At 32.0% G+C, this 16,878-nt stretch overlaps 1 protein-coding gene across 2 annotated transcripts in view; it reads right to left on the bottom strand.

The window, feature by feature from the left end:
- The window catches only part of LOC114335796 (putative fatty acyl-CoA reductase CG5065), a 107,415-nt gene that overhangs the window by 22,096 nt on the left and 68,441 nt on the right, over window positions 1-16,878 (bottom strand). For both annotated transcript variants that reach the window (XM_028286084.2, XM_050642512.1), the window contains exons 2-4: window positions 12,258-12,482; window positions 8,453-8,704; window positions 5,222-5,367 (exon numbers count right to left, since the gene is read on the bottom strand). In XM_028286084.2, the coding sequence (XP_028141885.1) occupies window positions 5,222-5,367; window positions 8,453-8,704; window positions 12,258-12,476 (617 nt within the window). In that variant the 5' untranslated portion in view covers window positions 12,477-12,482. The remainder of the gene's footprint in view (window positions 1-5,221; window positions 5,368-8,452; window positions 8,705-12,257; window positions 12,483-16,878) is intronic.

Below are 16,878 nucleotides of genomic sequence, written 5' to 3'. Positions count from 1 at the left end.
TTATTTTCAGGTCTGTCAAATCGTAAAATGATGCACACCGGAATATCTTTTTGAATCGCGGAGTAATTTACAAAATAAAATGAGAACAACTGTTGACCGTTGTTCATTACGTTCAAGGGTGCTAACGCAAACCTGCTGCAAAACGAGTCGAAGATAGCGATATTCAACACTTTCTGCCTACCTTCGACTCGCTTTGCAGCATCTTCGTGCCAGCGAACAGCTGTTCTCATTTTCTTTTGTAAATTACCCCGAGATTCAAAAACATATTCCGGTGCGCATCACTTTACGATTTGACAGACAAAAAAAATTGAGAATAAAAGTTGACAATACTTTAAAAGAGTTTTTCTCAAAACTGCTTTTTTCAAAGACTGTAGACATTGTAACTCAAAAACTACTTGACCAACTCGCCTAGAATTTTGTACATATTTCCTTTAGACATTCCTTGAGGTAACACTGTCGATATATTTTTGTTTTATGCTTATATTTTGTTCAACAATAATAAATATGTTGATTTTCACCCTTTTTTCTGTAAGAAATTTCGTTGTTTTGATTTCTGAGTGATACTAAAAAGTCAAAGATCATTAAAACTTAAAGAAACTTGACAGCGTTACCTCGAAAAACTCATAAGCTAATAAAATCTTTTTGAATTTTTTGTCTACCATGATCCAATAATAATTTCTGATGTTCACCGCAAAATTCATTGTTTTTTGAAGTGTCTTTAAAATTTGCCACCTTTGGTTTATCTTTCAATATTTTTTCTTGAATATTCTTTGAATTATGCTTAATATGCTTATTTAATTTAAAAATAAAATTATTTTCTCATACTTTCAAAAAGAATTCACAAAAATATGCTTAAAATGTTGATTTCAACCCCTACGGTCCCCCTTAAGGATAGCTATGACACGATTTTGATAGGCAACCCATGCTAGAAATATTTGTCTATGTATGAAATTTAATAAAAAAAATGTTTCATCCGTCAAACAGATGGGTACATTTCGACCTCTTATTCGGATCCTATAGCATGCATTATAGCATAAATTTAATCAAAAGCACTAATAAAAGGAATTCTAAAAATTATAGATCTGGATCCCGCGTACCAAAAAAGTTGATTAATAGCAAGCTGAAAATTTGTTTAATAGCTTAACGATGTCTAATCGGACAAACTTTGATGTATGGGAACACTGGAACAGGGGAAGTTTTAATTGCAGAACGTAATTTTAATTGAGAAACGGGTCACCCTGACAAGTTTATGATTGTGAAAACTAGCAGGTTGTTTTTAAGTTTATTCAATAGCAAACTTTATATAATATGTATATGAAAAAATATATGTCCGACAAATACATATATTGGGCATTTTACCGACATGTGGTACATGTCAAATGGCAGCAATTCTATTGGTGGTAGCAGTCTGATTTTTGCATGAGAGTTTAATGAAAGGGTAACAAATCAAGTGGAAGTTCTGCCTGACAAAATACATGATGATGGCCTTCGAAAACCTGTAACCTGTGCCTCAATTAAAACTTCCCCTGTTCCAGTGTTCCCGTAGGTACATCAAATTTTGTCCGACTAGACACCGCTAAGCTATTAACAAATTTTCAGCTTGCTATTAAAAAAAATTTTTTTGGTACGCGGGATCCAGGCCTATTAATTCATAATATCAAAATGAATTTGTAGCAAATCATAAATAAAAAAAGTAAAAAAATATAAAATACGCAAAATATCAATAACACATTTGCCAAAAAATCTTCTAAACATATACACAGAAAAAATGTAACATGTTGCAATTCATAGAAACCAATGATAATGAAAGTAAAAGAAATATGTATTCATGACCTCGTTATCCACTACGAAGAAAATTACGTTACGTCTAGTAAAGTATGCGGTAAGTAAACCGATTTAAACAATGTTTGTGGTACAGACGATGAGACAATATCATAGACCACACCGTTCAGAAGAAACTGGGATCGGAATTTTGCTGTTAAAACATATTTTGCTATACAGGGTGAGTCATGAGGAACTGTGCATACTCCTACCTCGTATAGAGGCTCCTATGGGGAATAACAAATGACCATTAAAAAGTGTTTGCTCCAATTGTTTAATAATATAAAGGGCGAGTTTCGCATTTTGACAGAAATTTGTATTCGTCATAATTTTTTAACGGTCAGATCGATGTATCTCTTATTTTGGTCAATCGTTACACTATTACTACCTAATCAACTGATTTATTCAAACTAGAAAAAATCAGGTCCGGCTTTAAAAAATTAGTTCGTTTGGGTCTTAGAAAAAATTTCACCCTGCATACGCTTTTTGAAAACTCTAATATGAATTTTACAAATGAGATAAATAGGCAATTAAAATGGCATATGTATTTTTCCCCACACGATTACTTAATTTTTTATAAAAAAAATCAAATTTGACTATGAATAATTAAAAGTTTGGTAAAGTGAACCATAGATTTAAAAAAATTAACTTTTATTACAAAAATTAATTTTTTTTAAACGAATATTTAAGTTATGTTACCACCCAACCAACTGATTTATTCAAACTAGAAAAAAATCAGGCCCGGATTTAAAAAATTAGTTCGTTTTGGTCTTAGAAAAAAATTTCACCCTGTATACGTTTTTTGAAAACTCTAATATGAATTTTACAAATTAGACAAATAGGCAATTAAAATGGCATATTTATTTTTTCCCCACACGATTACTTAATTTTTTATCAAAAAATCAAATTTGTCAATATCGGAATTTTAAGCTAAAAATGAAAAAAAAAGGAAATCACGGATTAACTCGCTACAACTATGTTCCATTTTAATATTTTTTTTCTGAAATTTTTATAGCACATATCTCTTACCATTGTGAAGACTATGAAAATTGTTGTAGACTTTCAGTCTCCTTCTCGTAAAAGTTATGAATTTTTAAAAATAAAAGGTGCAGATTAAATTGCAAAGTTAAATCACAAAAATTAAGTGAAGAAATTTAAAATTTATCTATTTGATCACGTCTATGTTGAACTATAGAATCCAAAGAGAAGTGTCATGGGGAGTTTTAGATCTATACGTGTTATAGAAAAAAAATGGTAAAACTTTTAATTTTAAGAAAACCGTTGTTTAATTTTTTTATTTTTATGGTAAAATTGCGATTTTGACAAATTTGATTTTTTAATAAAAAATTAAGTAATCTTGTGGGGAAAAATAAATAAGCCATTTTAATTGCCTATTTGTCTAATTTGTAAAATTCATATTAGAGTTTTCAAAAAGCGTATACAGTGTGAATTTTTTTCTAAGACCCAAACGAACTAATTGTTTAAAGCCAGACCTAATTTTTTTCCACTTTGAATGAATCAGTTGATTGGGTGGTAACATAAATTAAATATTTTGGTAAAAAAATTAATTTTTGTAATAAAAGTTAATTTTTGTAATAAAAGTTAATTTTTGTAATAAAAGTTAATTTTTTTAAATCTATGGTTCATTTTACCAAACTTTTAATTCATAGTCAAATTTGATTTTTTTATAAAAAATTAAGTAATCGTGTGGGGAAAAATAAATAAGCCATTTTAATTGCCTATTTGTCTAATTTGTAAAATTCATATCAGAGTTTTCAAAAAGTGTATACAGGGTGAAATTTTTTTTAAGACCCAAACGAACTAATTTTTTAAAGCCGAACCTGATTTTTTTATAGTTTGAATAAATCAGTTGATTAGGTGGTAATAGTGTAACGATTGACCAAAATAAGAGACACATCGATCTTACCGTTCAAAAATTATGACGAAAAAAATTTCTGTAAAAATTAACAACTCGCCCTGTATATTATTAAAAAATGGGAGCAGACACTTTTTAATGGTCATTTGTTATTCCACATAGGGGCCTCTATACGAGGTAGGAGTACGTACAGTTCCTCATGACTCACCCTTTATTTACAAGAAAACTTATATGGACACTTTTTATTGTACAATGATCGAAGATTGTATTCTCAATGAACTAAGTTTGTTTGTATTTTCAGCAATTAATTTATATGTTTTCGTCTAATTTTTCTTCTTCATTAATTTTTAGAGAAAGCTTCTAAATACAATTTGTGATACTGGGTAACAGTTTGATTTAACAAGAAACAGAAAGAAAACAAATAGCATGGTGATCAGCAAGAGGGGTAAAGTCATTACAAGGATCCAGATAAAAAATGAAGATATCAAACTGTTCCGGTAGGTGTGTGTGTGTTGACGGAAACAATTATATAAAATAATATTAATTAAAACGCAAACAATTGTCAATAATATACTTATTTATTTTTGGTACAAAAAGGTGTTTTGCTTATACATCTTTTAAAACAAATGGACAAAATGAAATACTTAGTCTGGATTACGGAAGATCTAAATCGATCGAATCGAATTAGAAATTCGATCAAAAATTGAGCGATCAAGAGCAGCCTTAAAAAGGGTTCCTGGTAGACGACAAATATCCTGGCTGAGAAACATTTGCGACTAGACCGGGTTAAACACATAGACGCTTTTATTTTAAGAAAAGCGGAAGATAGAGACGAATAGTTAGGTCTGATAACAACGTTACAGAGAAAGTGAAGAGGTCAATATTCATTGACAATAAACTTTATTATGGCTTCATTAAGCATCTAAGGTCAGAGGCCGTCGCAATAAAAACAAAATACCCAAAACGGGTACACACATATAGTTCAGAAACATGGACACCCTCTAAAAGTTAAAATAAAGGTTAAAAAAAAACTAAGTTTTCAATCTAATAGCACATAAAACAACATCCAAAAATGTTACTCTACATCCTACCAGATTGAAAAAAATGGGAACCTTCTCTGGTAACATCCCGAGGCTTCTACAATTTGCAAGCCATAACGGATGCTGAGACTAAGGAAGATGAGGGAATTTTACAATTTATAATTCACGTCCCATCTGCTCAGCGCGGTAAAGTTCCAACGAGAATGGTTCCCTTCGTACTCCAATCAGAGTAAACATGTACATGTTTACTCTGATTGGAGTCGAGTGGACTCCACTCGACAATACATTTCCATCGGTTGTCTAATAATCTGGCGACGTGCTTTATTGACGCATAAAAAATCAAGAAATAAGTCAGAATGGCGAAGAATCCTGGAACAGGCCAAGATCAAATAATTCAAATAGCCATAGGCCAAATTCAAATAATTAAAATCCACATTGTGGGTAAACGTCCTAAACATTTAATAGAAACAAATATATGACTTACTTCGGTGTAATAGCATCAATTACATCGTCTTTCATCCATTCCACCGTTTTAATAACATGATGTGGATTAGCTGGAGGTGGATAGATTTTTTCTTTTAACACTCTTTCGTGAAGATGACAATAGGAGGTCGAAAGATGGGAAAATATCTAGAAAAATTTGGAATATAATAAATATTATGATGTATTAATTGATATTCAAAAAATCGTAAAAAAATTGAATTTTTAAAGGCACATTTTAGTCGAGGCATTGAAGGATTGAAGTGTCGATTTTTTTGCAGTAAGCCAGATTTTAATGCGGATTGGTGCGTTGGATTCGTGATAATGTCAGAAAATTTTGTGAACTAATGTAATGAATAAGAAATCTCAAATTGCATTTGTGCATAAGAAAAATGCATTTTAAAAGTGCATTTTGAAATAGGCAATTATTATAAATTTGCAACTCGGTAAATTTTCTTACTCGGGGATTTTTGGGGTCGCTGAAAACGAATATGAGGTCGGCGAGAGTGTGCAAACTACCTGGTGCCTGCATCGGGTGTAATAAACGTCTTCCTCTGGAGTATTATGGTAATTTGTTAAATAATTGGCCCAAACTTGTAACTCGGGGGTTTTTGGGGTCGCTGAAAATGAATATCAGGTCGGCGAGAGTGTGCAAAGTGCCTGGTGCCTGCAGCGGGTGTAATAAATGTCTTCCTCTGGAGTATTATGGTAATTTATCATATAATTAGTTTAAACTCGTTACTCGGGGGTTTTTGGGGTAATCTGTTTTCTTCGATGTAACTATAGTAATCGAAAAAGGTGGTATTTTTATTATAAATAAACATAAACTTTTATTATTATAATATATTTATGGTTAAAAAAGTTCATTATACAAAATTTATCGTAATTTATCTTTAAAATTCATTTTCTTCATCACTGTCATCTTCATCTTCATTATTGCCTTCCTCTCTCGAGTCCAATGCAATATTTGTGCAATCAGAGCCTGCACAATTTTTGCAGGCTAAATTACAAACTAACCCATGCTTCCTGCACCCGCATGAGTTGCCGCAGTCTGACTTACAACTACAGAATATTAAATTTAAAATGTTTGGAGGACCAGGTGGCTGAGTCATTCTAACTGGAATTAATACATTATTTTGTAATTCCCATCCCCAATCGGTTGGGTTCATGTTACTGTCCTCTCCATGCAGCCAAATTTGTGTTTGTAAATATACCCTTTTTAAATGCTGGGTAAATGCATCAACAGATGAAAGAATTTTTCCCATGATAATATTTTTATTTTTGGCAATAGCCATTAAGTACATTCTGTATCGGTAAGTTTCAGCTAACTGGATATTACTCAGTTTAAACTGCTCAGAAATATTCGGTTTCCTGAGTCCAGAGGAAGCCGTTTATTACACCTGCTGCAGGCACCAGGTAGTTTGCACACTCTCGCCGACCTCATATTCATTTTCAGCGACCCCAAAAACCCCCCGAGTAATGAGTTTAAGCCAATTATATGATAAATTACCACAATACTCCAGAGGAAGACGTTTATTACACCCGTTGCAGGCACCAGGTAGTTTGCACACTCTCGCCGACCTTATATTCGTTGTTTTCAGCGACCCCAAAAACCCCCGAGTAAGAAAATTTACCGAGTTGCAAATTTATAATAATTGGCTATTTCATAATGCACTTTTAAAATGCATTTTTCTTATGCACAAATGCAATTTCAGATTTCATATTCATTATATTAGTTCACAAAATTTCCTGACACTCTCATGAATCCAACGCATTAAAATCCGTCTTACTGCGCCAAAAATCGACAGTAAGGCCTTTTTTGTGCTTCAATGCCTCGACTACTTGGGTATTTAACTTTTACTAAAATTATTATTATATACAATAAAAATAAAAGAATGAGTAAGAAACAACAAAAAAGGTGTTCCTCAACCGTAAGTCGAAGAGAATCAAAGAATAATTAGTTATATAAACGTAAACAAGATTCGTACAATGAAAAAAAAATTTTTTAAGAAAGGTAAAAGCCAACTCTATGTGAATCCTCTATGAAACCTTTCTCTATGTGAAGACAGAGAATTTTACTCAACAACCCACGTGCTTCGTGGAAGGTCATATAATGCCTTAGGGTAGATCCTTAGTAATTTCATCCATCGTCAGGATTTAGCATTTAACATTTTAATGTAAGACATTTAGTCGACATTTTAAGGGTTTTAGCCCATGTATTTTTGGTAGCTTAGCATCTAGAGCTAGCAAAGAACACTGATGATGCTCTCTTATATCTCTCTGTATTGTATTTGTAGCCATTTTTGGGGGTTTTTAAAATAAAAATACCTTTTACGCAGATTTTTCTTCAATTTTCTTCCTTGTGGATTTTAATTTATTTCCTCTTCCTTTATAAAAACTTTACGGTGGACTATAAATAACCACCCTTAAGTACCCTTAAGTACCCTCAACACCATCCCAACATGGAAAGGAACGATGTCATTGATGTTGCAAATTAGCAAAATCTAAAAGGGAAAAGCCCAATAAGTTGGCAAAGACAACCATAGATTTTTCAAAATGCCAGAAGTATGTATGAGGTAAGCACAGCAAGGTTTCTGTATCTTACGATGATGCCAATTCCACTTAAGCCGAAGACTCTGGGTAAATTATAAACTCTTATCTTTAACCGTTCCATTAACGTCTAGGAATACTTTTTTTTATTTGTAAAAGTGTTATTATCATTAATATATGTGTGGACATTTATTGACCCCCTTTGGTCCTCGCTGTTTCTACTAAAAGATTGGTCCTGTTAGGGTTAATAAATCTAAAATCTAAAATGGGTTAGAGAAAGAATAGAGATTTTGCGAATCTTCACTTCATAAATCTTTCTGCAGATATTAAGGCAGACGCTTAATCTTACAGATAATAAAGTAGGTGTAATATGCTCATTCGTACCAGAGTATATAGTTCTCCTAATCGGCTTAGCTCACGCTGGGTTAAGCTGTTTCCAATAGCAAATAGACTAATAGTATTTATAAATGATACTTTTATGGACTTCAAAAATGTGTTTCCCATAAACTTTAATTACAATTTACGCCGTTATTAATCAAAATTCAGAGTTGACGCAATGATATAGAATAACTGTAATTTCGAGACGAATCTATTCATGTAAATTTTATTGCATTTGAGTGACATTACATTTTCCAAAATATGTACGCGGTGTCTTGTGACTAAAAATACTTTCAAATATACTTACAGCAAGTTTCTTACATTCTTTGGCCAGTTCTAACATAAGCTTTGTTCCTCTAACGTTTAATAGTACGGCTTTCTTTAACGATTCATCAAATCGAATAGTAGCCGCACAGTGAAATATAAAATCTGTTTCTGTCGTAACTGTGGCACGGTCTTTTTTTGAAATCCCCAAATCTGGTAGAGATACATCTCCAGCAATAGGGAAAATTTTTTTGACAATATCAGCTCCTCTGGTTTTCTTTACTAAATCGAAGAGCTAAAAAAAGGTTAACGTTATGTTAAGTTGAACATTTTCATCTACCAATGCGTAGTTTTTTTTTTCAGATTAACAAAATACTAATTTTCACAAAATACTAATTCACGAAAGGGATGTCAAAAAGAGACGGAGACAGTGCTTTGACAGTTTATTAAATGAAGAATTTGGCAGAAATCCAGGTGAGTTACCGGAGACAATACCGGCAATGGTCACCAAAATAACAAATGAGGAAGTGGTTTAAACTTTAAACACTTCAAAAAATAAGGAAAAGAAAAGTAGTTGGACCAGACGATATCCCTGGGTAAGTGTGGAGAGCATTAGGAGAGACAGGAATTAGTTGGCAACTCGTTTAACAGACGGCAGGTTTATGTAACAGACTTATGAAAGTTGGACAATTGCCAGACCAATGGAAAAGCAATATATTAGCACGTCTTTACAAAAAACAAGGGAGATATACAACAATGTACAAACTACACAGCCATAAAACTACTTAGCCACACCATGAAAATATAGGAGAGAGTAATTGATAGGCAGATACAATACATGAAGGAACCGAAATATCAATTTGTCTTTATGCAGGGCAGATCAACAACAGATGCATTTTTCATTGTAAGGCAATTGATGGAAGAATACAGGAATTAAGAAACAAACACTCATATGGCATTCACTAATCTTGAAAAAGCATATGATAGAGTTCCTCGAGGGATTCTGTGGTGGGCACTTAATAAGAAAGGAGTCCCTGGTGAATATGTAAAGATTGTGAGAGATATGTATGAGGGAGTAACGACCAGTGTTAGGACAGGTGTGGGAGAGACTGATAAATTTTATGTTAAAGTAGGATTGCACCAAAGCTCAGTGCTTAGTCCTTATTTATTCTCATTAGTTTTGGACTAGATAACAGCAAGACTACAGGGTAACATTCCATGGTGCTTAATGTAAGCTGATGATGTACTGTTAGTAGGAAATAGTGAAAGAGACTTAGAACAAAAACTGGAACAGTGGAGACAAGCTCTGAAGGAAAAAGGTTTAAAACTTTAAACTACAAAAGTAGGACAAAAAGTGGTGTATTTCGATGGTGAAATGATTGTAAAAAGCGAGTGGTGTTTTGTGTGACAGAAAAAAATCCAATGAAACTGTAGGGAAAATTCTATAGAACAGCCATAAGGCCCGCTATAATGTACGGAACTGAATGTTCAGCAGTGAAAATGAAAGGGGAACAACGAATGCATGTGGCAGAAATGTGAATGCTTAGATGGATGAGTGGAGTGACAAAAAAGGATAAAATTAAAAATGAGTATATCAGAGGATGTCTAGGTGTGGCACCAATTGATATCAAAATGAGAGAGCATAGGTTAAGATGGTTTGATCATGTTCAACGTCAAGGCGTTAATCGCCCAATATGAAGAATTGCTGAAGTATAGATTCCTGGAAGAAGTAGGAGAGGAAGACCAAAGAATACCTGGGGGGAGAAGGTTAGGCAGGACATGTTGGTAAATATTGATATGACAAAGGCAAAGGCAAAGGGATAAGGCAAAGAGAGAGTGATGATGAATGCGTAATTTTTTACAATATTGAAATGAATGAAAAAAGTAGCTTTTATGGTTAAATGTTAATAAAAAAAACTATGACAGTAAAAAATTTCAATATCCACCAGACGGTACGCCTTTCTATGGATTTCCCCTATATATTTCAGTTAAAAATAATTTTTAGTAATTTTTCAATTTTTAAATGCTTCCTTTCCTACCGTATAATAATTTGCACATACAATTAAGATATTTCAAAATCCAATAACAAAATAATGTAAGATTTTATACAGTAAATGCCAATTTTTTATTCTTACTTCTTATAAAATGATTGAACATTACGTTGGCAGTAAATAATCTTATTGTTAAATGTACCATTGACATATAATTTCCTAATGTTTTTATATGTAATAAATGTTTTGTTGAATATTATCCGTTAAGTGATTTGCAAAACACAGTATGGTATGTGCAAGAGATGTTGCAATGGATTTCCTCTTCATATCTGGTTGTCAACACTGAGCAACTTTCTATTGCAAATTTAGGAGGTATCATAATTTACAACCAAATTAATGTATTTTGTAAGTTAATATGATAATTCGTTTTTAACAACAATTAAGATACCAATATACGCTTGGATAATGAACTTTATTTATTAAAAAATAACCATCAACTGTTAAAAGTCAAATAGATAAATAACTGTTAAACATATTTAAATTTGATATATTATTATCTATCTAGTTGATTTTTCTTCTTCTACCTAATCTCCGATTTTCTTTCGGAATTTCGGCCTTTTCAATCGTAGACGGGGTGAAGCTATTTTTTGTTAAAGTTGTTTTAACTGTACATTTCCTCAATTTTATGGTCCTCATCTGTCAGTTTTTTGGAACCTATGATTATAGTTTTGATTATGCAGGATGATGGTGTGAATTTACTTGGAATATTCTAAAAGGTATATTCTTGTCATATGCTGAAAAGATGTGCGATAATACATAAACAGAATATTTAAGTACTGTAATGTAACCTATACTTAGCATCTGCTCTTGCTCTACACATTCTCAATGGTAATTAAGCATATTCTGAATATATACTTGTTCTGGAAATTAGTGTTCTATGCATCTACTTCTTGTTCTAATGGCGCTACAACCCTTTGTTAATCTTGGCCTGCCTAACAATGTTCTTCCATTCTGCCCAGTTGGATACTTTCCTTCGCCACTGCCTGATGTTCAGTTTTAATATCTTCCTCTACGTCGTACATCCCATCTTTTACGAGGCCTTCCTCTTGTTCTATTTCTTTGGGGCTTCCCTCTCCGGATTACTTTTACAGCTCGATTATCTGGCATTATTTTTAAATAACCAAGCCAGTTTACTCTTTGTGACTTTACAAGTCTAACAATATCTGCGCTCTGCATTACTTAGTACAATATATACATATACATATTACAATATATTTCTTAGTATTTTGCTCTCAAATTTTCTCAGTTGATTTCCATCAGGAGTCTAAATGGGGTAGTAAAATCTGGTTGCTTCCAGATAACACTTCTCCTACTTAATTTATCCTCCTCTCCAATATATGTGATCTCGATCACTGGCACTGGACTCGGGTGCAATAGGCCGATACTCTGCTCACTTTAAACTCAACTATCTCGAATGCTACGAATACAGTTTTGATTACCGAATTTAATTGTGCAGGATGATGGTGTGAACTTCCTTGGAATATTCTAAAAAGTTTATTCTTGCCATATGCTGGAAAGATCTGGGGTAGTACATAAACAGAAGATTTAAGTACTGTAATAAAACCTACGCTTAGCATCTACTCTACTCATTATCAATGGTAATTCAACATATTCTGAACATACACTTTATCTGGAAAGTAATGTTCTATGAATCTGTTAAAAACATGAAATTGTTGTGTGGGTAGCTATTAAAAAATCGTCCTATAATTGCATTTCCAAATAAAACTAAAGAAGCATACAAGTCATAAGGGAGAAAAATGTTTTGACTTTTAAAATTAAAAGGAGTTTTCTACTTACTGGATCATTAACTAGATCTTTTATCCTCTCTTCTGGTCGTTTACCCTTTTTGGACCTAATTAACAAATACATCCTCTTTAAATCACTGCAGGATCTTAATAATTTTTCAACTAGAACTTTTCCTACGAATCCTGTTCCTCCTGTAATAAATAGAGTTTTGTTCTTGTAGTAGTCAGCAATCCTGTCTGGATAACTGTTTATATCTGCGTCATTTGTCATTTTAACCTAAAAAAACAAAAACATGCTTAGATAACTAATGTGATTATAAAGCACATAAATTTAATAATTTAAAAAAACAAAACGGAATCCAAAGAGCCAGTGATCTAAAAATGTTTTACAATGGAAAACAAATTCTGGTCACAGCTTAAATCCGAGCTTTCAAAGCACACGGACGATAAATGGATAGACGAAGGGAATCTACAATTTGCATTCCACAACACTTCAATTTATCTAAGCAAAACTCCAACGGATTTGATTCCTAGTACTCAATTTGTGAGTAAACGAAGGTAAAGAAAAAGAGTTTAAGATTTAGTTTCGATACAGAGACCAACATCAATCGCTTACAAAATTACAAAAATTAAAAAAAAATTAACAAAATTAACTCACCACCTTACAAATGGGACATTTTTTATGTCTCTCATTTCCTAAACCTGTTGTCCGATTTTAGTAATTTTTTTAGTATATTATAGCTTCATCCAGCTAGATCCAGGACCAGAGATACGATAACACTTCTAGCTACGTTTCTCCGCTGCTCTGGTGAAACTTTTGAGCCAGGATCTATTCCACAAGCGTTTGCCGCTTTTAGGCAGGTGCTTTGGGTTCAGTTATTCAAACTTCAGATACAGACTTCCTGCTATGTGCCTGTCGCTTCTAGGCAAGCATAATAGGATTTTTTAAAACGTAAGATATCTTCAGACATCCTTTTTAGACTGGACGGAATATCCCCATGTTTCGAAGGTAAAGCTGTCGAGATATTTTTTGTTGTATTCTTATTTTTTGTTTAACAATAATAAATATGTTAATTTTCACCCTTTTTACAAAAAAAATTCGTTGTTTTGAGTTCTGAGTGGTATCAAAAAGTCAAAATTAAGTAAAACTAAAAAAACTGGACAGCGTTACCTCGAGAAACTGTATAGCTAATAAAATCTTTTTGAATTTTTTGTTTACCATGATCCAATGATGAGTTCTGATGTCCACCGCAAAATTCATTATATTTTGAGGTGTCATTTAAAAATTTGCCACAGTTGGCTTAGTTTTCAGTATTTTTCCTTAATTTTTTTCTTGAGTAATCTATGAATTGTACTGAATATGCCTATTTAATTTAAAAATAAAATAATTCTACCATACTTTCAAAAAAAAATGTTTTTGAAATATTGATCAACCCCTTCGCCCCCCCCCCCTTAAGGATATCCCCCTTAAGGATAGCTATGACACGATTTTGATAGGCAACCCATGCTGGTCGTGTTTGTCTATGTATGAAATTTCATAAAAAAAATGTTTCATCCGGAAAGCAGATGGGGTACATTTTGACCTCCTGTTCGAATCTTAGACTATCAATCATATTTCTAAATTAGGATTTAGGCTGCTGTCGGCCCAACACTCCAAGTATTTTTTATTGACTTGTCGTAAAATTTAATTAAAATATAAAGTGTTCTGGTAAGAAAGCAGCAATTTTAACAATTATTTTCTGTAAAATATAGGAAAAAATTAAAAATTAAAATATTTAATTAAAAATCAACACTGGCTAGAAAAATCTTCATTGCGCATTTGCCAAGGTTGTCATTACTGGCATTTCTTGTAGACCTGGATCCCACGTACCAAAAAAAAGTTGATTAATAGCAAGCTGAAAATTTGTTAATAGCGTGCTTAACGGTGTCTAGTCGAACAAACTTTGATGTACGGGAACACTGGAACAGGGTAAGTTTTAATTATGGAACAGTTTAAAAATTTGGAACGTCAGATTACGAAAATGTCCCACGTATTTTGTCGGACAGAACATCCAATTGATTTGTTATCCTTTCATTAAACTCTGTTATCATTTCATTAAACTCTCATGCAAAAATCAGACTGCTATTACTAACCAACATGATTCCTGTCATTTGACATGTTCTTCTTGTTCCACTCATTAAAATGCCCAGTTGGTGATAAACACCAGTCTGATTTTTGCATGAAAGTTTAATGAAATGGTAACAAATCAATTGGAAGTTCTTTCCGCCAAATTACATTTAACGTTTTCGTAGTCTTACGTTCCAAATTTTTAACCTGTTCCACAGTTAAAACTTCCCCTGTTCCAGTGTTCCCGTACATCAAAGTTTGTCCGACTAGACACCGTTAAACACGCTATTAACAAATTTTCAGCTTGCTATTAATCAACTTTCTTTTGGTACGCGGGATCCAGGTCTATTGCTGTAGGTTAAAAAACAGGACACATTTTAAAAATGGCAATACAAAAAAACTTAACGGTGAACATTTAGCCTAATAAAATAAAAAAAAGTCAAAATGTAAATTCGTACAGGTTGAAACAAATTTTATATCAAAGTTTAGGTGGGTACAAAAGATATTTTCAAGAAAGTATCCAAATCATACAAGGGGATCATTGTTTAAATAATTAAAAAGGGGTCATTTTTGCAAAAAAAATACTTTTTTAACTGTTGAGGTAATTTAAGCTGAGGCTATTTATTTAAATAATTGTATATAAAACTTTAAAAACAAATTTGCAAAAAATTATTTTTAGCGTTTTAAATAAGCATTATAAAATATCTTATTTTACAGAATAAGTTGCGCTATGTTACCAGTATTAAGCAAAAAAAAGTGGTCGAAAAATATTTAATATTTTTTGAGATATTGAATTTGTTTATTAAATGTTACTATATTTTCAATTGCAAAAACGCGGTTGTTGCCAAAGAAATATTCACCTGCGTAAGAACCAATTATTTTTATTTTTAGGTATATTTTCGATAAATGTATTGATAAATTCAAATTTCAATTAAACTCCCCCCTAAAATGAAATTTGAAAATTATTCAAATTTGTTTATAATTTGTTTTTTTAATAACGTCGCGGGGATTAAGTATTTTGAAATGCCGTTTCGATAATTGGTTTCCTGGGAATTTTTTACTAATTAACAAATTTTTTGTCGTTTTTTCTTCTTCTTTTTTTTTCTTGGAGTTATGTTACTACGGGCCCTATTAGGGTTAAATTTCATTAAGAATGTCGAATCTCTGGGTTGTAAATTCTAGACCTAAAAATATTAAGATATAACTAAAATCTCTTAAATAAAATGTGGCTACTTACTAAGTTACAGGGTGTTTTATTTAAAAATTTAAAAATTATTGTTACCAAGTACTTTAAAACTATTTGGCGTATCCTTATCATACTTGGCAGAAAGTGTGGCTATTATACACCCTACTAAATTGTGATTAATAAACGTTTCTAGCTACTGCCAGAGGCGTATGACAGGGGATAGTGAATGATTGACCGTTCCCAAATTCTACGCCACTGAGTAAATTACTATTTTAGCGAAATTTTTCGATTCTCCAATACTTTGTATGTAAGTAGCTTTATTGGTATCGATAAAGTCATCAGTTTGCGAGATATTGGAAGTTTAAAATGAATGAATGAATGAATCAAAATAACTATGCCGTTTCATATTGAACGTCCAATATATCGAAAACTAATGACTTAATCGTTACCAATAAATAGTATATTATTTAGAGAGAAAGTATTGAATAATCGAAAAATTTCGCTAAAATAGTAATACCCTCAGTGGCGTAGAATTTGGGAAGGGTCAACCATTCACTATCCCCTGTCGTACGCCTCTGGTAGTAGATAGAAACTATTGTTTATAACAATTTAGTAGACTGTATAGTAGCCACACTTTCTGCCAAGTATGATAAGGATGCGCCAATGAGTTTGAAAGTACTTTTTAAAAATAATTTTTAAATTTTTAAATAAAACACCCTGTAACTCAGTAAGTAGCCACATTTTATTTAAGTGATTTTAGACCAATCTTAATATTTTTAACTTAATAGTTTCTTAATGAAACTTAACCCTAAAAGGGCCCTTAATACATATAACTCCAAGAAAAAAAAGAAGAAGAAGAGAAGACAAAAAAATTGATAATTAGTGAAAAATTCCCAGGAACCCGATTATTGAAACGGCATTTTAAAATATTTAATCTACGCGATGTTATTAAAAAAACAAATTATAAACAAATTTGAATAATTTTCAAAGGCCATTTTAGGGGGAAGTTTAATTAAAATTTTAATTTATCAATGCATTTATCGAAAATATACATAAAAATAAAAATAATGAGATCTTAAGCAGGTGAATATTTCTTTGGCAACAACCGCGTTTTTGCAGTTGAAAATAGAGTAACATTTAAAAAACAAATTCAATATCTCAAAAAATATTTAATATTTTTAGACCCACTTTTTTCTTATTAATACTGATAACATAGCCCAACTTCTACTGTAAAACAAGATATTTTGTAACGTTTATTTAAAATGCTAAAAATAATTTTTGCAAAAATTGTTTTTAAAGATTTATATATAATTATTTAAATAAATAGGAGGTCAAATTTAATTTAGCAAGTCTTATGAGAAAGATTTTCCCTTCAACTTT

The sequence above is a fragment of the Diabrotica virgifera genome, chromosome 2 (assembly GCF_917563875.1).
Source record: "Diabrotica virgifera virgifera chromosome 2, PGI_DIABVI_V3a".
NCBI lineage: Eukaryota > Metazoa > Arthropoda > Insecta > Coleoptera > Chrysomelidae > Diabrotica > Diabrotica virgifera.
Note: the sequence above shows the minus strand (reverse complement) of the source record. Positions and strands in the feature narration are given on the sequence as shown.